The sequence below is a fragment of the Daphnia pulicaria genome, chromosome 7, assembly GCF_021234035.1.
Source record: "Daphnia pulicaria isolate SC F1-1A chromosome 7, SC_F0-13Bv2, whole genome shotgun sequence".
Lineage (NCBI taxonomy): Eukaryota > Metazoa > Arthropoda > Branchiopoda > Diplostraca > Daphniidae > Daphnia > Daphnia pulicaria.
Window position 1 is genome coordinate 13,768,235 of NC_060919.1, and position 23,945 is coordinate 13,792,179.

Genomic DNA, 23,945 nt, shown 5'->3' on the forward strand with positions numbered 1-23,945 from the left:
CCCACGTCATCCAATCATCTGATTAAAAATTTCAAAAATCTCATCTATTATCATTAAGCGATCTAACAATTGAACCTAGTTTTAAAAGATTTATTTCCTTATTACATTAATTTCACGAAGTTCTAAAAAGTACAAAAAGGTTTTCTGTGTTGTAAAAAAAAGTATACGCGCTGTGCAATCAACATACAGTAACAGCAAAAGTTTTTTGTTTTAATTTAATCACATTAAACAACCATACGCTGTGTGACAAACGCACACAATTCCGGTTGGTTCTTGGTGAAGTCTAGCCATTGGGGACGGTGGCAGATCTGGCGTCTATTTTGTTTCAAGAACTTCAGGGCGTTTTCAAACAACTTTGGGATGAAATGCAAATGAGACCAAAGTAACATTTCGATGGCGTTGTCGATGTCCAATTTTTTCAGTAGCACGTCGATGCAATCGCTTTTGAGGGTCTCGATGTCGTATTTTTCCGCAGCTATGTAGAGCGGTTGGGCGATGTTTTCTTTTTCTATTTTCGGTGCACTGCCCGAGTACATGTGAATTAATAGCTGCCGGAAGACTTCCTCATCGATGTCTGTAATAGTCACCTGACGGGTTCGTGATTCCAACATGCCCGACTGAAACATTGCAGCGAAGACGGGACTGCCAGCAGACAAAATCAAAATATGGGCACCGATCGTTTGTTCATTTATAAACTTGAACTGGACGTCGCAGCGTTGTTGGTTGTTGAACATCTCAGTCAATCCGGTGATGATGTTTCGTTCACTTTTCTTAGTCGTGCCAAAATCCACGTACAAAATAAGAGAATCTTGTCGCTCATTGATACAGTGTACAGTTTTCCACTTGAAAGAATCAACTTTTTCGAGCGGAAAGTCTTTTCCTTTTATGAATGGGCTTCTTATCCAAATGTTTATGGGACGGGACATTTCAGATTTCAACAGTTTTGCAGGTGATTCTTTTTTCACGAATGTTTCTTTGTTTACTCCACACACCTGTTCTTGAACCAGTTGCATGTCTTGAACAACTTGACTGCTAGGACTGAGTTGTGAATTATCACTTCCTTCCACAAAGAGGGTATATTGGTACCTTGAATTAAAATTGCCTCCTTCTCTTTTGGAATCTTCTTTGTAAGATATGGTTATTCGTTGTTCCGCCTGGGATCCACAAAGCTCAACTTGTTCAACTTTCTTTGGTTTCTTGGAACTTCCTGCAAATTTCCAGTGGATATTGAACAGACCACGCCGCAATTCTTGAACAAATATCTCCGACATTCTAAATAGATTGAAGAATTACACAAGTACTCGAAAAAAAAACCTTTAAGTTTTAAAGTTTGTTTACCAAGTGTGGAATGAGTCTCTCAGACCCCTCAAGTGGTATCCAATTTATACAGAAGAATAAACGAGTAATTTTAATTTGCTAGAAAGAATTGGAATCAACTTTGTCACTGTCAAAATTTTATGAGCTCCTCATAACTTTGAAAAGAATCAGCATAACTTGTTAACTGCACCAGATAACCGCAGTGCAGCGCATAACAACACACATTTTGGAAACGCCAATAAGCTAAAAATAATCAAAGGTGGCAGCACTGTATGGTTCAATTCACTTATGACCGCTAGATGGTTCTGATTTTAGATTTTAAAAATAGATTCCCACGGGATTGCGATTGACGTGATTGAATTTACAAATGAACAGTCTACAATCTAGCAACCAACTTGACTACACTGTATGAGAAAAAAATCATTGATTCACAAAGGTTCAAACGAAAAAAAAAATGCCAATCAAATTTAACGATCACATTCATGGGGGACTTGTTCCAAGCCACTATCAATCGCTTGGCCTTCCTTGTGTGCGGGATGTACACCTATTATTCCTTGTTAAAACTAAAAATACAGCTGGTTGCTAATAAAAGATGGACCGGAAGAGCTATACTTATTCCGTTACACTTTACCAGGTGCCACGTCATCAAACAAACTGATTGAAAACGTCAGTAATCTTACCAATTATAATTTAATTGATTTAATAATTAAACCCGGGTTTAGGAAATTTATTATTAAAAAACTAGATTTCAGTGAGTTCCAAAAAAAACGACAAAAGTTATTGCTTTCTGTGTTGAAAAAAAAAAAGTGTAGGGACTTCAATCAACACAAAACAACAGTAAAAGTTGTATGGTTAAGTTAAATCAGATTAAACAACCATACGCTTTGTGACAAGCGCACACAATTCCGGGTGGTTCCTGACGAAGTCTAGCCATTTGGGGAGGAGACAGATTTCGCGTCTATTATCCGTCAAGAACTTCAGTGCGAATTCAAACAACTTCGGTATGAAATGCAAATGAGACCAACCTAACATTTCGATGGCGTTGTTGATGTCCAATTTTTTCAGTAGCACGTCGATGCAGTCGCTTTTGAGGGTCTCGATGTCGTATTTATCCGCAGCCAGGTAGAGCGGTTGGGTGATGATTTCTTCTTCTATCTTCGGTGCACTGCCCGAGTACAAGTGAATCAATAGCTGCCGGAAGACTTCCATTTTGATGTCGGTAATGGTCACCTGACGGGTTGTTGACTCCGAAATGCACGGCTGAAACATTGCAGCGAAGACGGGACTGCCAGCAGACAGAATCAAAATATGGGCACCGATCGTTTGTTCATTGATGAACTTGAACTGGACGTCGCAGCGATGTTGGTTGTTGAACATCTCTGTCAATCCGGTGATGATGTTTCGTTCACTTTTATTAGTCGAGCCGAAATCAACGCACAATAAAAGAACATCTCGTTGCTGATTCGTAGTGCCTACTGCTTTCCACTTGAAAGAATCAATTTTTTTCAGTGGATAGTATGGTCTATAGATGGATCTGCTTTTAATCCAAATATGTATTGGGCTGGACATTTCAGATTTCAGCAATTTTAGAGGATCTGCTGATTTTTTTTTCACAAGTGTTTCTTTGTTTACTTCATACATCTGTTTTTGAACCAGTTGCATTTCTTCAACAACTTGACTGCTTTCGTTAAGCTGTGAATCATCACTTGTGGTGTTACCCCATGAAGTTTCTTTGACAAGGAGGGTATATTCATATTTGTTCTTGGATTTTCCTTTTGTGGAGTTTTCAATGTAAGATATGGTTATTTTTTGCCCCACCTGGGATCCACAAAGTTCAACTGGTTCAACTTTCTCAGAACTGCCTGTGAATTTCAATTTCCAGATTATACTGAACAGTCCACGCCGCAATTCTTGAACGGATATGTCCGACATTCTAATGTAGAATAGAAGAAAAATTATACAAATATTCGAAACAACCTTTTAGTTCCTTTACCAAATGTGTGGAATGAAGTCTCTAGAGTCGAGACCCCCTTAAGTTCAATTAATATACCCTAAGAAAATACAAGTAATTTCAACTCTTCATGAAGTTTTAGAATTTACTTTGTCAAACTTTGTCACTTTCGAAATTTCCTCAGCTCATAACTTTGAGAGGAATTAGCATAAATGCACAACGTCAGTGCTCAATGCGTCACACTTACGGGTAACGCTGATTATGTTAAAAATGTTCAATTAGCACGAAAGGTGGCAGCACTGTGTTGAAACCATCTAGCGGCCGCTAGATAGTTCTAATTATGATTTTGGATTTAAAAAATAGATTCCCAGTTTCCCACGGATTGCGATTGACGTGATAAATTTACAATGAACACTAACAGTCCAGCAACCAGCTCGACTTCACTGCATGAGAAAAAAAATCATAGATTTCAAAAGTTCAAACGAAAAAAAATGCCAATCAAATTTAACCATCACATTCATGGGGGACTTGTTCCAAGCCACTATCAATCGCTTGACATTCCTTGTGTGCGGGATCCGGGATGTATACACCCGTTATGCTAATTCCTTGTAAAAATACAACTGGTTGCTAATAAAAAGATGAAAACAGGAAGAGCTATGCCGAGATTGAGAGATTCACGCAGCTTCTAGAAGTAAAGATTTGGGTCAGATCTCAGAGTAAAATTGCCCCCTAGCAAAACATATAAATAAGCGTCGACTGAAAGAAATAGTGGATTTAAATGTTCTTTTTCTTCCTCCTCCAAAAAAGAATTCCAGGACGTGAAAATTAGGACGAGAGTTCCACAATCCCATCACTCAAATAAAATTAGAGATCAGTTCAAAAATTCGGCCAGTGATGCAATCTTCTTTGCATAATTTCGATTCGTCATGCAAAGTTTTAAAATAAATTTGCCAGAGATATTCAAATCCCGAAAAAAAAACAATTGGTTGTTTATTGCCAAGCATTTCTTTTAAAAAAGGCTATATACAAAATTATAAAAAATTTGCTTATTCGTGTGGGTGTGTGTACGTAAAAAAAAATGAGCAAAAATCCAGCAATGCGGATGTGAGCATATAAAACTTGTGTGTGTGTGTGTGATGTAAAAAAAAAAAGCAGCCAATCACAAAAAAGATCAGCACATAAGCGCGTACTTGAGCCACTGTAAAAATGAAAAATTCAAATTAATAATGAAATTCACAAAATTAAATTTGACAAAATTTACCTCTGTGAGTGTGAGCTTGACACTTCCGTTCTGGAGCGGATCACGCTTATCAAAAGTTCCTGTCAAATCACAATCAAATGTTTTTACAATCAAAAATTCACGTCAATGAAATAGGAAACGAATTGTCTACCAAATGCCACGGTGAGGTGGAGGACGGCCGAAACGAAATCTCCGAATCTGAGGGTTCCATCTTTGCGCATGTGACGTAAAATGAGGGCCGAGAGAACGTCGTTATTCACTTGGAATCCGACGTCGTGAAGGGCGTCACGGAAGCGCTCGGCTCTCAGAATGCCCGTCTTCTCCTTCGTGTGCGATTTGAAAGCCGTTTGCCATTGTTTCAGACTGGCCATAAAGTCACGAAAGTCCGTCAGTTTCAGTCTACCCAGTCCAGACACCTAAAACAAACAAACAAAATTAAATTCAATCAGTTTCGAATTAAATCGCCAAAAGGCAAAATTCAAATGATTACATCAAAGACGAGGACGAGTTGCCGGCAAACGTCCAAATTTGCGCAGCTCTTGATGTAATCTATTAAAAGAAGTTGAAACACATGTGTATAAATTTCAATAGCAATGGAGCAAAGAGAGTAGCGTTACCATTGGGTAGACAAGCCTCGAGCAATTCGTGCAGCTCGAACGCGTTAACGGTGCGATGCTCATCGGCCAATTGGAGGAAGACGGCCTCGTATTGGGCCACGTTTTTACCGTCAGTAGTCTGCGTGCTGTAGCCGTTGATGACCGGAGGGGCTCGAATCAGAGTCGGTTTCATTTGACACGGCAACATATCCACCAATCTGTTTTGTCGTTTTGGGGTTGGGTTGGGTATGTTATAACGGGTTTTTATCATTTCCCAATGTTTCAATGCCAACGACTAATTAAGAATCGAATTTTTATACTTGAGCTTGATGGCCTGAGTGCTGTACACCCGCAAAGTGAAGGATCCTTCGTGACCCGCTTCGAAAGTTGTAGGAACGATCAAATAACCGCCTTGATCCAGTTGGGAGCGCTGACTCACCTGTGATGAACGCATACAACTCATTAGCATAAGGAGAGATAACCGAATTTTAATCAAATTAAATTGACTGACCTGTCGACTGTTGGTGTACTGCGAGTTGACGAGACTTTTGGTCTTTTTGAAGAAAGCTCGATTGATAAGGTCTGAGCCCGTCAACTTGGGCAGCGGATAAACCGAGAAGCCGATGACTTTCGGCTCGAGGACGCTGTGCTGGTTCAGCGATATGACAACCTCGTCGGCATCGCTGACAATCAGATGCAGTTGCGGATTAATGTGGAATGTCTCTGTATACGAGCGCACAGCCGCACACAATCAAAATGGGGAAATCAGTTGTCGTTATTTTTATCCTGTGCACACAAGTCTGCGGTCAAGTTGAATTACCGGAATTATTGCGGCAGCCGCCGGCGGTGACTCCACGTTGCCAACATCCCTGGTAAACTCGAGTGATCCAGGCAACTGGAAATATAAAAAAGAGATGGAAATCAATTGTTGTTGTTGTTGGACAACAATTGGGGATGGGCGATTGTTGTACCTCGCCCCTGCAAGGTGGGCTCGTCGCGACTGGTTTCGGCGTCCAGGTGGACGCACTCGATGGCCGTAAACGTGGCGATAAAATCGGGAAAACTCAGATAAAACTCGCCGTCGGGCAGTTGGTCGGGACCGAGTCGCTCGCGCTCGGCCGCCGACACGGAAACGGACGTCTCCCAGTTTTTGGCGTCGCCACGGGACCAGTCGCCCGTGCTCTCGCCGTGACGCCCGTACGGGCATCGCAGACGCAAAAGTGGCACGCTCTCCTCCGTCAATGTATCCACCTAATTCATTCCATTCCCAGACACACAAATGGAATAAAATTTGAATAAAAATTTGCCTTAAAGATATTGAAAACATTCGCCGCACCTTGTCTACTGCGCAGATTTTGTAATTGATGCCGACGAGGATGCCGATGGGCAGCCGATCGGTGACGCTGCGAGATGATTGTTGCTGTTGTTGCAGTGATTGCTCCTTGGTTGTTGTTAATCCATTGCTTGTGGTTGTGCTGCTGCTGTTGCAAGAGGACAAGCTATTATTATTGTTGTTGTTCTCCTTGTTGTTGGGCTGCGGCGACGTCAGGCTGTTGGGTTGTTGCTGCTGTTGCTGCTGGATGGTGCCGGTAGTAGTAGTAGGGCGATGGGCCACGGCCGTCAGTATGGAAGTGTTGGCCAGGAGGCGGGCCAGGAGCCGGACGTGAAAGGACGTGTCTTTGTTGATGTGACCACCGCCGACCACTGAAAGGCTTTCCGTTACTCCGCCGGTTAGATCCGCCAGCCCGTCCAATGTGGTGCCGTATTTCAACGCTTCGTACGAGCCGTGCAACCTGGTGGACAACACGATCCAAAAACAACAACGAACAAAAGGAAAGCAAATGATTAAAAATACAAAATAATAATAAAACTATTTCCAGATGATGAACTCTGTTGTCCGTCTGTCTGTCTGTCCTAATTGTGGCTATACTGACTTGGCGTAAGCTTTCTCCAAGAGGCACGGCCAAAACTGACCGGAATTGAGGCAGTGGGCAAACACCAGACGGCCATTGACAGTGGGCAGACGATCGTCCACGGTCTACGAGCAAAAGAAAAACAAACAAAAACAAACAAGACAAAATGGTTTAACTCGCGTTCTCGGTTAAAAAAAGACATAGTAGTCGACGAAAGAAGGAAGGAGGTAAGACATAATGAACCGGGCGATGATTACCACTTCGACCCATTCGCCGCACCACCAGACCCGAAACCGGAACGCTCCGCAATAACCTGCAGGGCGAAACGAAAGAGAAACAAATCAAGATGATGTGAGAGATGATGATGTTTGTTCCGCTCTCATTCACTTGACAATTTTCTTTTTTTAGACTTTAATTGTTGGGTAAAACAACATGGAGGAGGATCTTTGTTTTCTCACCTGTCGACGAATTTGTACCGTCCAGGGCCGTGTCGAATCCCTGGTCGGCCGGAACGACCCGGTAGAAAAATCCTTTGGTCAAAAAGAGGCAGCCCAAAGTGGAGACGAGCCAACGGTCTCCCAGTTTACCCGGAACAACGTCCAGCACCGAAGTTCCCTCGCGTATAAACACCGGATTGGTGGCCAGTTCCTAATGAAAATAAAAATAAAAATGTCCCAACGAGAAAATCAAATTACAGTGGCGGTGGTGCCCGGTGTTGTAACGGAATCGACAGTCCATTGATTCCAAATAGATTCGCACGCTGCTCGTTCCGTTTTATCGGGTTTCGACTTTCACGAACATTTTCCCTTTTTATTTTCAGACATTTTCGGTGGATTTTATTTTATTTACGGTCAGATCAATTTTTTAGGAGAAAAAGAAAGAAACCAAAAGCAGAAAAGAGAAAGTTTTCCCTCCGTTTTTCTTTCGCGTTGTTATCCGCGGACGATTAATTTCCGAGACTTGCGTGTCGGGGATCGCGCAACGCCACGTCACTTGACGGTTGACGCGCTGCCAAAAAACTACTACACACTTTCCATTCGTCGGCTGCTCGATCGCAATAAACGAGGAAGGAGAAAGGTGTTGTTGTGAAAATCCAAAAAAAATATCCGGCTTTTTTCCTTCTTCCGGGGGGCTTAATCGATCCATCACAACACAAATACACACCCAAATGGATATCCATTTCTCCGACTAGGAATCCATGACGTCAACATGACAACTCAAAGGAGAGAGACGTGGGATTTGGGAAAGGGATATAAAAAGGCGAACAAGGACTGGCCTTGAATGTTGTTGCAACAACAACAACAACCAGTCGGTGAAAGTCGGGCCGGCCACTTTCACAATCGACCTTTTTTTCTTTCTTGTGTGTTGGGCGGGTTTGTTATCTCTCTCTCTTCTCTTTAAATAGACGATGCGACAATTTTTCGGCTTATTATTATTATTTACCTTGGGCCGTTTCCAAACAAATTGAAATGGCGGCGACTGGTGGTAGAAAATGGACGTCTGCGTCGTCGGGAACTCCGTGTCCTCCCAAAGTTCGCCGCGTTTGAGGCACTGGCGCCGGATGCGTTCGTATTCGGACGCCATCGCGGTGGCTGGGTGGAGGGAATTTCTCTTCAAATATCCTGCGCATAAAAATGTTTAGAAATGTCAATTTCCAGTAAGAGAAAATATAAAAAAACTCGTTTCCACCGCTGATGATTAGCACTTTTACAAAAACAATTTCTGGGTGTGTGTTGGTTTTCTATTTTCAGACGGATGTTAAAAATGTCGCAGATTTTCTTTCAGTAGGTCAACAGGTCGTCGGCAATGGCAGGGGGGAGACAAGCCTCATCATCATCATTTGACGGTTGATCTTATTACAACTTGATGGCACGCAATTCTCCTTCTTGTCACGATGTCATCCTCGTGGAAATTTCCACCCCAAAAGACCGTCGTGAAATGTCGCCCGCTAATGGGGAAATTTTTCTTGGCAAATAAATCGCGGCCAAACACGTAACGTGTGGTGGCCGTGAGCGGCAGGTGCGCGCATTTAAAAATAAAAAATAACCTTCTGTGCCCACACCAGAGAGATGACGAAACAGCTGTGACGCAAAATAAATGGCAACTCCCCCCCAGATTTTTTTTTTCTGTAGAAAAATTTGTCTGTCCCGTTTCAATTGCCAACGATCCGCAGGCTAATATCAAATCAAAAAAGCGAATCTAATAATCGTAAAAAATATAAAAACCCTAAAATCCCGTTTGAATAGAGATACTATTTTCGGGAGACAGGAAATGAATGTTTCTTTTCACGCTCTTTTTCGTGTGGATTATCGGTTTCACATCGGTCGTGTCCAACTCGTTGGAAACAAGAGAACCAAAAATATTCTCCCGTGTGGGCGACGTGAGCAATTTGTTAGTCAAAAAAAAAGGGAGAAAATAAATAAATACAAAAAATTCATTATTCCACCAAGAAAGAAATTCCTATTTTTCCTTGGGCGGTTTCGAATTTCCTCCCCCCACACACCGATTCTCTCTCGACCTGTTGCGTGTTTGTGTATGATGACCAACGAGTCAGGAATTTTCAATAGGTCGAAGTGATTTACCACACGGGTGAAAGTTTCCCTCTTCATCCCCAAAAGATCTTTTGTAAAAATACCAATCAATTCTTAGTGTGTGTGTGTTTACCTGATGAAAAGAAACGTCGTTGGTCGGCCAGACGACTCTCAATGAGCCATTCGAATTTGTGGAGGGAAATCAACTACAAAAAAGTTTCACTCGCAAACGGCCACAGCACATCAACACAAACACAAAATTGAGAAAGAAAATAATAAAAACCGGGCGACAGCTGCAACTTTATATTGGATGGAGAGAATAAAAAGCGGACCGCACTGTGTCACGAGCTGAACGCAACTGATGACCATGAGGTACTGTACCAACCAACCAACCAACCACCTCCTCCTGTAACACCACACCAAAATATATAATACTGCCGCCGCTGCTGCTCCTGCTGGAAGGTTCTCTCTTTTCTTTTTCTCCTCCTCCTTCTTCGGGCTTGGCAAGACGCAGGTAAAAAAAAAACCAGGTGAGAGCCTCAGGGCGAAATGCCGCAGTCAACACACACACAAGACTCTAGCCTCTAGCTAAGACTAGAAAAAAAAACACAAAATTCAAAAGGAAAAACGTTTTCTATTGCCTTCGTCTCTTGCCTTTTGAATGTTGTTATCATGGACCATCTTTTTTGGTATTCAACTTTTTCTTCTTCTTCTTCTTTTTCTTCGGCGACGGCGGCGACCGCACCTACGCAAACAAACAAATTCCCGGAATGGCCAAGCGGACGCTTTCAACAAGAAAAAGAAGAATAAATATTAGGAGGAACCGTGATGACTATCCTTTAAATTTTTCTTTTTATTTTATTTTATTCGATTTGACTTTTTCTTCAGGGTCGGAGAGAGGAAGAAGATGCTAGGCGATAGTGGGTGTGATCTCATCCGACTTGAGTTAAATTGTTTTTCCCTTTCTCAGCTTGTGAAACCTTGAAAATTAAAATCGGCAAAAAGGGCAAAATATTTCATTTGATTTTGAATAATGGCGCGCTAGAATTTTTTTCATTTTCATCAAAAAATTGAGGTGCGGGTTTTTCCCTGCGTGATGTGAATGCAATCGATATCCACTAACCGTGAAGAACCCGTACAACACACGCCGGACAAACGGTCACACACGTCTAAGATTTCGGCAGAAATTCACGAAAAATTCAACATCAGATTTCACCAGAAAAATTTAATTTAAAAAGAAGAAGAAAAAGTTTCAAATTTTTGGTTTTTTACTACCCCAACTAAATGGGCGACAGTAAACTAGAGAATATAATGTTCCGTGCTGGACCATTGTTGTCGCTACAGTTTTAAAAAAGTCACAAAAAAGACGAGATGAGTACGTGTGTAGAAAGTTCCGGTGACATCGATGCCCGCTTAAAACTGGCGCCCGGATTAACTTTTCTCTCTCTTATTAGCTACTAGAGAAAAAGATGATTACTTTTCTGCGGTTCCGCCATTGCGCGGAGCATTTTCTAACAGTATTATACGGCCCAATAATTTATTTCCGTCCGACACATTCAATTTCCAAACAGTCAAACTAATCTCCTCTCATTTTGTGTCTTTCCTCGAGTTGTTTTACATCACGGCCGCCAATGTGTTTCTTCTTTCTTTCTTTCTTGCTGGCCGGGCTGGCGCTGGGCTGTTCCACATAGGCAGCCGACCGACATGACGTGCCAAAGTGTTCCAGCAACGGTGCAGATTCCCTTTATTCTCTTCTTTTTATTGTTATTTGTTTTCCACTCAAAAAGAAGCTAAAGAAGTAAGATATGGCGTAAGAGTTTGCCAGCGGTAGCAGGTGTTTGAAATCATTTCCTGACTTGACTGCAGTACAGTCCTCCACTGCAGTGTAGTACAAAAATGTATTTCAAAAAATAAATAAAAAAGGAGTTCCAATAGTCTAACGAAACGGCGGGACCATCGATTATTCAAGCCGACAAAGTGCCGGAGCTCAGAAAAATATGAAAATGAGGTTGTTGTGTGTATCCCCTCTCCACCCATGTACTAAAGAAAAACTTATTTTTCTTTTTGATCAAAATTATTCGCTCGTTCTATTCCCAAACCGAAAAGATATCAAATTGATTTGCCCTGGCTCAAATCAAGTAGGTACATAACGACACACACAAACGCACCGATGATTGGATTGGAAAGCCTATCAAAAGTCGCCCGTCTATTTTTCTATCCGACTGGGTTACCTTGTATCCGGACTAATTGGTTGCCCTGGATTTCCGACACATTCCGACAATGTGCCGAGGGTTTCGTTAAGTCGCAATGTCATTCCAATAAATTATAATTCACTTCAACATTTGATCAAAAAATAAACCCCGGGAGACAAAACGACACCCTCCACCCACCTCAGGTGGACCACCACCCCCCACCTTGTTGTGTGAACAAAAAAAAAAAAAAACACGCACGAAACGGACGGACTAAAAAAAGAGACGGAAAAAAAACGGTCGTAGAGCTTCGAAATCCGTTAGATCAGTGAAATAACGCAATGGAAGGGGGGAGAAAGAAGGCGGATCGAGGTATACATCTACTTCAAACGTAGTCGTCAACCCCCTGGCTGGAAAAAAGAAAATCATAATTCCATACCTGGTGAAAGAGAGAGAGAGGGTGACGGGGGCGGACATGCGCTACGGCGACAATCAGGTCCGTTGCGTTACATTTTTTTATTATTTGGCAGCCCGTCCGCCATCGAGTTGCAACTGGGCGACGATAATGTCGGAGCCCGTAGTGTGTCACTTCATCTAGACGGTCAAGTCGATTGAGCTGGACCGGAACAGTTGTCGTCGTCCGCGAATTCCGTACGTGTGAATGTCTGTGATGAACAACGGGAGCACAACGACGCCCAGCAGCAGCAGCGGAGGAGGAGGCAATGTCGAGCCGGATGATTCCGGCAGCTCGTCGTCCTCGTCGCCGTTGAGACACTTCCGGCTCAACTGTCTGCCGCCGTCGTGCTACTCGATTCACGACATTTTGCACTACAATCCAGCCAGTCCGGATGATCCCACCGTCTCCATTCAATCGCAATTCGATTCGCTCGATTGTCCTCCGTCCTCGTCCGGCACTCAGCCGCCTCCGCCACCTTACAGCAACAACAATGGATTACTCCTTCTAGATCATCACGTCCCTTCATCATCATCCGCTCATTTAGGTAAAAGAAATTCCCTTTTTGATTCTTTTAAAATATAAAATCAAATCTACTCGCACACAAAAAGTCGTGAAAAGTCAAAATGTCGTGATGCTGGATCCCCCCTTTCAAGTCTTGCATAATCATCGTGATACGTTGATTTCAGGGTCTCTTATAAAATATAAAAAAGAGCCATAAAAAGAGAGAAAAAGAAAAAAGAAACAACCTTTCATTCAACCACGTACACTAACAAAAGAGTACTTACACAAAAGCAGAGAAATCGGTTGGTCCTTCGGGAGCCCATCCGGGTGGTGGATGATGAGGTGACTGAGAAGATCTGGTAACTGAAAAGCGACAGGTCCCAGCCCAGTCTAACTTATATGTAGAATTTTCGCTAGTCAAGAGAGAGAGAGAGTATAGAAGAGCTGTTATAACCTTGTTAGAGGATAGTTGATTCAATTATAGAGAGCAGAGCACCACACACACACAGCAACAGCATATACACACACACACACACTGCTACTACTACCCCATCGACTCTATAATGTTCAGGTCTTCGGCAGGGCTCACTAAAGGCATTTCTAACTAAATTAGGCTAAGCTAATTATTCTAGATATTATTTGTTGTGCAACTATACCTAATCTGATATATGTATGGATGTCCAGGATATATGTGAACCAGCCCTTTTGGTTATTCTTCTTTTTTTGGGGCTTTTATTTTTGCCACTAGGGGTGGATGGTGTGGTGGTGGAGGATGAAGCTCTTGGTTCACCGGAAACTCTGAATCACGACAGTGGCGACGACGATTCACCCTCGACCTCTTCGACGACCCGTTCCCAGGGACAGGGACTTTCGGTGACGCAACAATCCCATCACCAGCAGCAGCAGCAGCAGCAGACATCTGGCGGAGGTGGTCACGGCCCACTGAAACGAAAGCAAAGAAGATATCGGTACTTGCACACACACACAAAATATATATAATAAATCATAGATAGTCGAAGATAAAAAAAAGAAAATAACAAATGAAAAATTTGATTGGGTATAACAAAATGGTGGGGAAAAAACAGGACGACTTTCACCAATTTCCAACTGGAAGAGCTGGAACACGCATTCCACAAGACCCATTACCCCGATGTCTTTTTCCGTGAAGAATTGGCCGTCAAAATCGATTTGACCGAAGCGAGAGTTCAGGTTCCAATTTTCTTATTAATATTTTTACGACTATCAAATTCTTTTACCTTTAAGGCTCTCATTTGCATATATTGGTATACACGACGGACTAATCTATCGACATTTTTTGTTTCTAAAAGCGGCTTAAAGAGAGCCGAGCTTATTACATAAAAATGGCTTTTTAAAATTTTGAGCGCGGACGCTAGCGCCATCTACGAGTCGTTTCTTAAACTAATTAATTTTTCAGGTTTGGTTTCAAAATCGTCGCGCCAAATTTCGAAAACACGAACGAATTACTCATCACCAACACCACCAGCATCACCCGCAGCAGCAGCACCACCTCGGCCAACAACAACAACAACAACAGCAGCAGCAGCACCAAGGCCACGACAATCCTTTCGAACGTGACCCATCGGGTGGCGCGTCACTGACGGCCGACGTCAGCGGTTTACTGATGCAACAGCCCGAAGCCTCGTCGTCATCGATGGTCAGCATCGTTGGCAACAAAGTTGATTGTGAACAGCAGCAGCAACAACTTTTCAGTCAATACCTTCATCATCACCACCAGCAGCAACAAAATGTTGTCGGCCACGAAACGTCCTACATTTATCATCCGGAACCTCTTTTGCCAGTCTCCACTAATGGTGAAACACAAAATCAATTCAATTCAATTGATACAATTTAGATTTTTTAAAATTTGTAAAAATAATTTTGTTTAGAAACGACAACTGGTGAATCGAGTCAGCAGATTTACGGTAAACATTTTTTCCCCTGAATAAAATAAGATCAAATTGAATCAGAGTGAACTAAATCTCAATGAACCGGAATGCGACAGTGAACACGAGCGGGAGCGTGACACCTTCAACATTTCTGGCCCACTTGTCGGCGTCTCCATCGCCCGACTGGCCCCATTACGTCAATGCAACGACAACGACGACAACAACGTCGACGGCATCTTCGCCAGTCTACCACCACCCACCGCCGCCCACTCAGCAGCATCCAACGTACCGGGAATCGGACGAGCCCGACGACCACGGGACTGAAGAGGACGTGGGCGTCGGCGCCAACAGCGACGATTACCATTTCTTCGCCAGTCACGGCGCATTGGATTTGGCCTCGTCGTTCATGAATCAAAACAGCAACAACAGCAGCAGCAACAACGCCACTAACAACAAGGAATCGGACCCGTCGCTGGCGTCTCAATTGCAGCGCCTGGGGCCGTCTCAGCCGCAGCAGCCACCACCGGATGTAACGGACGACGACGCCGATATCGGCGATGAAATCCACTTAGCCAACATGGCGTTTATGAACGCGACATCCAAAACGGGACTACACCTACAACACCACCACCACCATCACCTGCAACAACAACAACACCACCACCAAAAGACAAACGACACCAAAACCGCAGAAGAAGAAGATTATCCGCCACATTCCGGCGACTTTGGAGCCGCCGATGCTGACGACGAAGTTGTTCTCAGTTTAAACGACTCTTGAACAAGAAAAAGATGGACACATGGATGATGGATGGTTGTGTTGTTGTTAGCCTCCCTCCTTTTAATTTTCAGTTTGTTTGTGTGGATGTTTCATGTTGTTGTTTGAATATATAACATCCCCCCTCCCTAACCTATTAGAGAGACGTAACGGTGTGTGTATGTGTTCCTCTCTGATTTGTCCCGTTACAGAGTCCATTTCTCCCCTCCTTCTCACTAATGTGGGATAGAAAAAGAACAAACAATATGTGTGAACATTTTTTGGAAAAAGAACATCAAGTCTTTCCCCTCACCATTTTTGTGTTTACCTAAACGTGAGACGTGTAAACCTAAAGAACTGGACATTTTTGTATCCAGGTGAACTGGTCGATTAAAGAATTGCAAACAAAAAACCAACGAAAGAAAATTTCTGCTCATTAGTCAAAATGGAAATTTAGAGTAAAAGAAAACGAGTGTTTGGAATAATCTGTCTAGCAGAGGAGTCGGAATTATTAGACGAGTTGTTTTTGGACAGGATCCCAATGACCTCCATAGCAGGACAGGTCTGAAAAAATGTTTCAAAAAATACACTTCCGTCTCGATATAACATTTAGAGTGTCACCTTTCTCATCCACTTGAAACCTTTTCTTTTTTCTTTGGGAAAACGAGTTTTCCCCCCATTTAACCGCAATAGATTTTGGTTAAAAGAAATAAACCTTGGGTTGGTTGACTTTGGACCAGTTTTTTGTTTTGGGGTTTCTGCTGTGCGACGAAAGGTCGTCCAGCAAAGTCACGATTGGGGTGGAGAAAATGTTGAGTCAGGGAGTCAGCAAGAAAATGATTGGGTGTCGTACGCTCTGCGGATCAAGTCGGTCATCGTCTTGCTGTTTCCTATGCCGCAAATAGGCCAAGATGAAATTTTCGTTTGATTCTTTCAAGGGGAGAAAAATCATTCGGAAACATGTTTCACCGCAAGAAGAATTGTTTTTTCTTGGGGGTGAAACATTCGAGGGTGACTACATGAATAATTCAAGTTCAAACAAATTGAATTATTCACCCCCCAAAGGGAGAAAAAAATGAAAAATTGCCGTAAATTAAAAATCCGATCACGTAAATCGACGAGTGGGTGGGAATAGAAAAAAAAAGAGAATTTTCGCCCAGTTGATAATGGCATCACCACAGCGATGAAAAATGCGCTAGTTCACCCCCAGGGGAGCGCGCAAAAATAAAAGAAAGAAAAAGAAAAATAACAATTCAAGTGTAGCAAGCGAAATCGTTTGGCCACGCCTCACCGCAGCCGGTTCCTTCGTTCGTTCGTTCGTTCACGGCTCATCCGCTTCCTCCGTCCGCCATATGCTCGTCGTCCAAACGTCGTCGGTCAGTCGGTTACCAGTGTCGCAACAGAGTGGTCGACTTGAAATCTTCATCAATCTTTCAAGTATACTTTTAATTAAAATTTCCCCCTTTTTTCTTCCGTTCGGGATTGTTTTTATCGATTATTGCACACGAGCGTCTTGGCATTTCACCGATTCACAATCATGGCTTTCAAGTAAGTTTCTAACATTTGACCACAAATTTCTAATTTTAAATCTGATACAACGAAGAACAAAAAAAGCAATTGAAAATTCCAATTTGATAACCGGAATTGCGGGTTTGCATGGCACGTTAACAGAGAATATCCTACAACTGGATTCGAAAAGTATGTGAGCGTGCGTTAGGGCCGGTCTAGACAGGAAATGGCGATCATCATCAAGGAAGTTACAACTAGTTACTTCTGTCCTACTCCTCCTTTATTTTTTTCCTTAATTGATTGAATAATTCCGGTTCAAGCCACTAGGGAAAATTGGTGACCGAATCTAGTAATTACGTGTGTACCTCGGCCTTTAATTCTTCTTTTGCAATCAATGAGAGAAAGCCCGGCCAACTAATTTTGTGTTCCAGTCCGGGAAATTTCAGCGGGGTTTTTCCTCAATAAATTTTGACATATACACATCTTATCTACGCCGTTAATTACATAGCACGCCCTTGCTGTTAAAAAATGTGATGGCCAATCGACAATTTTTTTTAGACCTATCAACTTTCACGTGGGGGGCAAAGAGAAATTGCTCTGACAATCGTCCGTGAAAGTGGGTTATTAAAAAAAGAAGTTTTGGCGATGATACAGCACAACTAGTTCGATTTCCACCCTCGGTATTTTCCCACTCAAATAGTCAAAAGGCCTCTCGACATGGATAGAAACGTACAAGGACCTCTCCTTGTTGTCGAATGAGAAAGCAAAAGTTGCTGGCGGGGTCAAGCTGGAAAGAATCCATGGGAGAAATATACAACCCACTAGAAGGAGTTCAAAACCGAAAGAGCTATACAAGTACACAAGAGTCAACAAACTCTAGTGCATTTAAAAAGCTGGCCCAGCGGCAATGGAGTTTACTACGGGGTACCACTTTTCGTTGGGCCGAGTATAGTAGATCGTATGGAGCGGGTTGCACTATGAAAAATATAAACGTAATCATCGAGGGGAGAGAGAGAGAAAGGGCCTCGAGGCTTATTTCCCGATTTCCATTACGCTGTTTGGTGGCTCAACACACACACACGCTCAAGGCTTTTTCGGGGGAGACGGGCGTCCCACCACGTTCGTCCACTTCTCACACGACTGCCAACGAGTCCGCACCACACACACAATCGCAGTTGTAGTCGGAATCGGACAGGTGTTTTTTTCTCAGAGTGTGTCTAGCAGTGAATTCAATCCTGTGTTTCTAGTGTGTGTGATTTTTTAAAAATAGTTGTTCTACCAATTGGAAGTTTTACGCCATGGTCAGGTGAGTTGCGACGATGAAATTTGAACCGATTCGTGTCAATTTTGCGCAGTAGATTGAACCTTGGAAGACGAGAAACGAGTTTGACTAGCCTTGAACGTTTAGATGTAGCATTCGATTACGTCAAAGAATACCGAAACAATTTCGAGTGACAATTCTACAGGAAGTAGGTCATCAAATGGCTCCAATATGTCCCTGTCCTGTCTCTCAGAGTTGCTCCTCTTTGTTTCAGCCATTTCCTTTCGAAAACAACAACTCTGTGCTTGAACTAATAGACAGTAGTATAACCTTGCTACTTTGGGGGCAGGATCTTGTTCTCTAGAGAATGGCACGATGCACACACACAAAAAAGAGAGAGAGAGTAAAAACGTCGGTATCATTTGACGACCTCCATTATAAGATGATTTGGAGTGGATGAGGGGGGAATAAAAAGGGGGCCATGGCGAACAACAACAGACTTACTTGTGTCTATTCCATTTAGATCTGGTAAGGTAGAGACGGTGAGTATCTCGGAAGAAGGATCATCCAGCCCGCCTAATTGGTGTTTCTTCGGCTGGCTCCTGGCTCTGACTCAACTCCTGTTGCACGGCGCCCTCGGCCTGGTCCTCTTTTGGGTCATCTACTATCTAGGCGGATTCGGATGGCAAGATCAACCCAAACTGGAATTCAACTACCATCCAGTCCTCATGATTGGAGGATTCGTCTACCTATCTGGAAATGGTAAATTACCCAACACCCTAAAAAGAAAAAGAATTTGAATATTTAAAAAAAGGCTATTTTAAAAACAACAATGGAAAAACATTTAAAATTAAAACCATAACCTTTGTCTGGGCAAACAAAGTTCAATTTTCCTCACAAAAATTAAAGCCATAACATGAACTTTGAAAGTGGGGGGATAATAAAACGTAAAAAATAATCTCGATAGAAAATCGTAAAAAGAATTTCAGAATGGTCCATTTCTTAGACTGCCCTAAAAACATGTTACATTTCTCTACAAAAACTTTAACAAAAAACAGCTCTATTGTCGTACCGTTCGTTCGGCTGCTGCCGCCACATCTACAAGAAATTATTTCATACGGTGAGCGACCGCAGATCTTTTTGTAGGGAGTCGTTTCTTTATTTTTCACGACACGTTTTTTCTTTACCCCCCAGGTGTTCCACATTTTGGCCGTGCCGGCCATCGTCATGGGTTTCATCACCGTGTGGGATTCTCGCAACTTGAGCGTTCCTCCCATCGCCAACTTCTGGAGCCTCCATTCATGGATGGGTCTCACGACCATGGGCCTATTCGCTATCCAGGTAGTCAGAATGGTAATAGAGTTAGTGTACTACAAATAATAAAGATCGCCACTCTGCTGACCGCCACACATCGTCGCCCACCCAAAAAAAAACCACCACCACCGCCTTCTTTTTTTGTGTTAATCCAACCCTTTTCAAAATTCACCAAACAGCTTGTTATTGGCTCATTTTTATTTTTTATTTTTTCAAGCACGACAGCCTGATGTCGTTCGTCACGAGATGCTTACATCATTTTACTCACTAATCACATAATTCTAAGGAAAATGCTTACTAGACCATAACAGGCTACCGGCTTTTCATTCGACCTAAATATCGCGCGACAGCTTTTACGTCATTGTGTGTGTGTGGGTGTGTACCGCCAAATAATGGGGCAAACAAGTGGTTTCGTCAATCAAAATTGATACTATTAACAATATCTATAACAACTGGTTGATTCCCCTGTTAATTTGAGGACGACTTTCTTGTTTTTCTCCACGTGTACAGTTGGTTGTCGGATTCTTCAGCTTCTTGATCCTGTTGTGCTGTGAGGCTAGGACCGCTGCCTTGAGGGCAGCCTTGGTTCCGGTGCACGCTACATTTGGACTCATCACTTTCCTTATGGCCATCGCTACTTGCCTGACTGGCATCACAGAAAAGGCCATCAACAGCCTGGGGTTAGTACACACAATTTATTCACTTGCATTCTTAAGTATGTGGCATCAATCCTACTCACCACAAGAGCTGCCCACTCGGGGGGTTGATAGACCCTGGCTTTTTACCATAGTTTTATAGGCACTCTCGCATCTTGTTGAGCTGGAAAAACTGAAAAAAAATCACAAAGATTTAATTTCAAATAACAATTAATTTAACAAATCTATATACTCGTTTAATGTGATGTAGGGCAAAGTACAGGGATCTTGGTGACGAAGCCATTGTAGTTAATGTCCTTGCCGTCACCTTGCTGGCCCTGATGATATTGATGCCAGTCCTCCTGCTCTTTGATAAATTCCGTGCACGACGCATCCATGTTGTTGCAGTCCATGGCCTCTAAGAATCCGTTGAAAGCAAAGCGACATATACATATATATACCTCTCATTTATTATGTGGACAGTTTTATTCTCTTTTATACTGTAAAATGGTTTGCAAATCAGGACACCGAAAACAACAACCACATTTGCCTAATATTTAATATCAATGGTAATTTGAAATGCATGAAGAGGGTTTTTTTTCTCTCTTTCACTATCTCATACAATACCTTAAACAACAAATGGGTGTACCTGGTTCTCCCCTTTTTAAATATTCATGGCTAGAATGTTGCCTCGTTGCCTCACAAAACACGTTTTCTCTCACAATTCCTCCTTTCGTCTGCTTCGTTTCCCATGGCAACGAAAACTTTTTGGCGCCAAAAGCTCAAAAAAAGCTCAAAAGCGCCAACAGTTATGTTTACCGTTGGGTTAGCCTTTCAACTTTTATTTTAAAAGCGGTTGAGGATTTTTATTTCTCATAACTTTATTTTTATGAATTCCTTCCTTTTTTTCCCTAATTTTAACTAATTGAAAATAACCTGCTTTCAACACTTGTGAACAAAACAATACAACAACCACTACAGAGACTGGTACACAGCATTCCCACCCGAAGGATTGGTTGTCAATGTTTTGGGAGCCACACTGATGGGACTTGCAATCCTAATGCCGGTGCTGATGCTTATTCGGTGCCAACATCGTGGGCCGTCGTCCATCTCATCTCATTCTAGCGGCGATCACGACGAGGAATCTGAGAGACTCTAATTTGGCTTATTTGTCCAAACACAATCTCCTTCGCGTAAACACACACACGCCACAAATTGCATGTCTTATTAGTCTGTTATATTTCTTTCGTACAATCACAGCCTCTAGCAAAACTGCTACTGTTGATTTCTCTATTCATCAGACCGCCATTTTTCAGTAACAACATTTTTTACTTTCTCTCTAATAGTTTTCCTGTGTCTGGCTTGCATGTTTGGGTGTAACAATACTTTCACTATAAAACAAAAAAGCAGGTGATTGTTCTCTTATTAATCATATAAACACACATACACAGCAGCTTCTTCATCATGTACATATTTTCTCTTTACCAACCTGCTATATTGTCATCCATTTTAATGATTTAGTTTCCCGACCATCATGCCACGTACCCACCAACTCGTTTATTATATTTCCTTTTTCCTTTCGAACTTTATTTCTATCTCTATTCCCGTTTACGAAATGAGTTCTATGAAAAAAATAATAATGGCTGACTTTTTGAGATTAAAATACAAATCACTATCACACGGCCAATCAAAATTGTTTCATTCTTTACGAATATTTCGAGTTCCGACGATATCAACTGATTCGTTGAATTAGAACCCATAAAATAAATAATACACGAAAAAAAAACAGTTACGGTAAGGCGATTCCTAATCAAAGTAACCACATAATCATCGTCGAATGGTTTTTTAAAACTCCGTTTCGCTACAAACACGCTACATCAAAGTTCAAAGGGAGAAATTTCAAGTTGATCGATTTCAATTTAAAAAATTTAAAAACAGATACCAATTGAATCTGATGTAAGTGTCATCTAGCGGAATGTAAGTGTCATCTAGCGGACATTTTTACAAAATAATATTGGTCATCTAGCGATAGGAATTACAAAGAGAGTTAAATTTGTTATTGTTTTTATCGAATAGTATATAAACGTCAACTCACAATAAGCGTTAAATTTTACCGGTTACAACTATTCTAGGAAATGGAGAATAATTCTCCAGGTTTGAACCGCCTTAGGACCCTCTACCCATTCGTTTGTGAAGAAGACGGCTTTCCTCTGCCACTCTGCTGGAGTTCTGAGGATAAATTCTATTTTGTTGGATTGTCAGAAAACAACCTAAGAGTCAGCTATCAAGGTATGAATAATTAAAAAAAATTTTATTCTTGGGATCAGCACCAACTCTTATGGTATGTGTTTTCTTTCTTAAGTAACTTGTCATTGATTTCCCCTACCCCCAATTCTATTCTAGGTTACGGCAAAACTCAATTGGACGCAGTAAGTGTCAGGGCTACTCACCCTATTCCATCAGCTTGTGGCCTGTATTATTATGAAGTGAAAATTATCAACAGAGGAAGTGATGGGTATACATTTATCTTAAAGTTGTTTCAACTACAAGCAGCTAAATTAGCTCTCCTTTTATAGTTACATTGGGATTGGTCTCTCAGCTGAGGAGGTTGACATGAATGCACTTCCCGGTTGGAGAGAAAACTCATTTGGTTATCACGGTGATGATGGAAAGTCATTTTGCTCATCTGGTACTGGCCAAACATATGGACCTACTTTCACCACAAACGACGTTATCGGATGCGGGATAAACTTCATCGACAACACTTGCTTTTACACAAAAAATGGACTCAACCTTGGAACAGCTTTTGTCGATTTGCCTTTAAATTTGTACCCAACAGTTGGTTTAAATTCTCATGGTGAAGTTGTTGAAGCCAACTTTGGTCAATGTCCCTTTGTATACAAAATCGGAGATGATATGAGAGAACTCAGGGCACGTATAGCTTCTGTTATTCTTAATTATCCCATTCCTGACAAACCAATGGAAGCTTCAATTCAAAGGTATCGCAAAATTTCTTGATTTTTCAATTACATCAGACGCTATATGAGTTCTTTTTTCCCCCTAGTATGATTGCTACATATTTAGTGCACCATCCACAATGGTATGTTTTGAATTATAGATTTCTTAAATTATATTTAGTTTTATCAAATATTTTACTTATTGATTATAGGTGTGACGTACCCAGATCTGCTTCCTCAGCTTCTAGTTCCTCAGGAAATGTCTCATCAGATTCCAGTTTGTCAGATATCGCCTCGTCAACAACAATCAGCTCTCCTGGCTCGTCATCGTCCCTATTATCACAATTTTGGTTCAATCGCAATTTCTTCCACGTCAGCAAGGTGAGTACGATTTGTTGAACAAATGACAGTCTGAATAAAAATTTTAAAAAATATTACTGTATTTTTGTACAGGACTCTAGAAGGAAAAGAAAAGCTGACGATGCCTAGTAGTTGCCTTCTTGGCTTTTTCGTCTCGTTTTTCATGAGCTTAACATTATCATAAAATTTCTTCGAAACGCATTGAGCCCCTCGGAAGTGCTCGCATTATTCAGCCATTTTTCCTAATGAGAATGCAAAAATTGTCACACAAATTTGAACAGATCCCCAGCCGAGTGTTGTGATTATTAGCAGCTCAACAAATTTTTAAACTTTAACTTGTCCTTGTAATTAAGTCGACCCTGAAATTGTTTGATACTGTACGAATTTATTCTTTTAAATAGAGCTTGCGAAATCTCATCAAATAACTTACGCATCAAATATTCAAATTGCATAACTTAGTTTTCATTTTTTCAGTTGGACAAAATAAATGTGATATTTACGAGATTAGTGAATTCTCCCCATAAATGAACCCAAATTATCATTTCTGAGGTGA

At 41.8% G+C, this 23,945-nt stretch overlaps 6 protein-coding genes across 11 annotated transcripts; 3 read left to right on the forward strand and 3 right to left on the reverse strand.

The window, feature by feature from the left end:
- Positions 1-75: 75 nt before the first annotated feature.
- On the reverse strand, positions 76-1,530 carry LOC124350703 (speckle-type POZ protein-like). The gene is made up of 2 exons (XM_046801513.1): positions 1,339-1,530; positions 76-1,272 (listed from the first exon to the last, which is right to left on the reverse strand). The coding sequence occupies exon 2, from the start codon at positions 1,269-1,271 to the stop codon at positions 225-227; it is 1,047 nt and encodes a 348-aa protein (XP_046657469.1). The 5' UTR covers position 1,272; positions 1,339-1,530; the 3' UTR covers positions 76-224.
- Positions 76-3,516, reverse strand: LOC124350700. Of its 2 annotated transcripts, XM_046801509.1 has the most exons (3): positions 3,311-3,516; positions 2,177-3,250; positions 76-213 (listed from the first exon to the last, which is right to left on the reverse strand). In XM_046801509.1, exon 2 carries the CDS (start codon positions 3,247-3,249, stop codon positions 2,185-2,187), a length of 1,065 nt encoding a protein of 354 aa, XP_046657465.1. In that variant the 5' UTR covers position 3,250; positions 3,311-3,516; the 3' UTR covers positions 76-213; positions 2,177-2,184. The 2 variants fall into 2 exon arrangements, with proteins under 2 accessions (XP_046657465.1, XP_046657464.1); XM_046801508.1 differs by lacking the exon at positions 76-213 and having other exon boundaries at positions 2,175-3,250.
- Positions 3,517-4,233: 717 nt separating this feature from the next.
- Positions 4,234-9,961, reverse strand: LOC124350558 (calpain-C-like). Its single transcript, XM_046801323.1, has 15 exons — positions 9,682-9,961; positions 8,461-8,639; positions 7,476-7,665; positions 7,275-7,330; positions 7,039-7,142; positions 6,441-6,897; positions 6,076-6,355; positions 5,925-5,999; positions 5,616-5,827; positions 5,425-5,543; positions 5,126-5,322; positions 4,999-5,057; positions 4,660-4,924; positions 4,530-4,588; positions 4,234-4,466 (listed from the first exon to the last, which is right to left on the reverse strand). The coding sequence occupies exons 2-15, from the start codon at positions 8,599-8,601 to the stop codon at positions 4,440-4,442; spliced, it is 2,241 nt and encodes a 746-aa protein (XP_046657279.1). The 5' UTR covers positions 8,602-8,639; positions 9,682-9,961; the 3' UTR covers positions 4,234-4,439.
- A 2,219-nt stretch (positions 9,962-12,180) lies between these two features.
- On the forward strand, positions 12,181-16,113 carry LOC124348754 (homeobox protein aristaless-like). Its single transcript, XM_046799027.1, has 6 exons — positions 12,181-12,738; positions 13,444-13,663; positions 13,781-13,904; positions 14,131-14,527; positions 14,603-14,638; positions 14,719-16,113. Exons 1-6 carry the CDS (start codon positions 12,399-12,401, stop codon positions 15,378-15,380), a joined length of 1,779 nt encoding a protein of 592 aa, XP_046654983.1. The 5' UTR covers positions 12,181-12,398; the 3' UTR covers positions 15,381-16,113.
- Positions 16,114-16,720: 607 nt separating this feature from the next.
- Positions 16,721-21,762, forward strand: LOC124350733 (plasma membrane ascorbate-dependent reductase CYBRD1-like). 5 transcript variants are annotated; one of them, XM_046801556.1, is made up of 6 exons: positions 16,721-16,904; positions 18,650-18,888; positions 19,185-19,246; positions 19,321-19,479; positions 19,951-20,120; positions 21,057-21,762. In XM_046801556.1, exons 1-6 carry the CDS (start codon positions 16,894-16,896, stop codon positions 21,232-21,234), a joined length of 819 nt encoding a protein of 272 aa, XP_046657512.1. In that variant the 5' UTR covers positions 16,721-16,893; the 3' UTR covers positions 21,235-21,762. The 5 variants fall into 5 exon arrangements, with proteins under 5 accessions (XP_046657512.1, XP_046657514.1, XP_046657515.1 ...); XM_046801558.1 differs by having other exon boundaries at positions 19,321-19,467; XM_046801559.1 differs by lacking the exon at positions 21,057-21,762 and adding an exon at positions 20,347-20,922.
- A 371-nt stretch (positions 21,763-22,133) lies between these two features.
- On the forward strand, positions 22,134-23,896 carry LOC124350721 (ran-binding protein 9-like). Its single transcript, XM_046801541.1, has 6 exons — positions 22,134-22,364; positions 22,479-22,590; positions 22,652-23,074; positions 23,140-23,175; positions 23,245-23,413; positions 23,486-23,896. The coding sequence occupies exons 1-6, from the start codon at positions 22,211-22,213 to the stop codon at positions 23,519-23,521; spliced, it is 930 nt and encodes a 309-aa protein (XP_046657497.1). The 5' UTR covers positions 22,134-22,210; the 3' UTR covers positions 23,522-23,896.
- Positions 23,897-23,945: the final 49 nt, after the last annotated feature.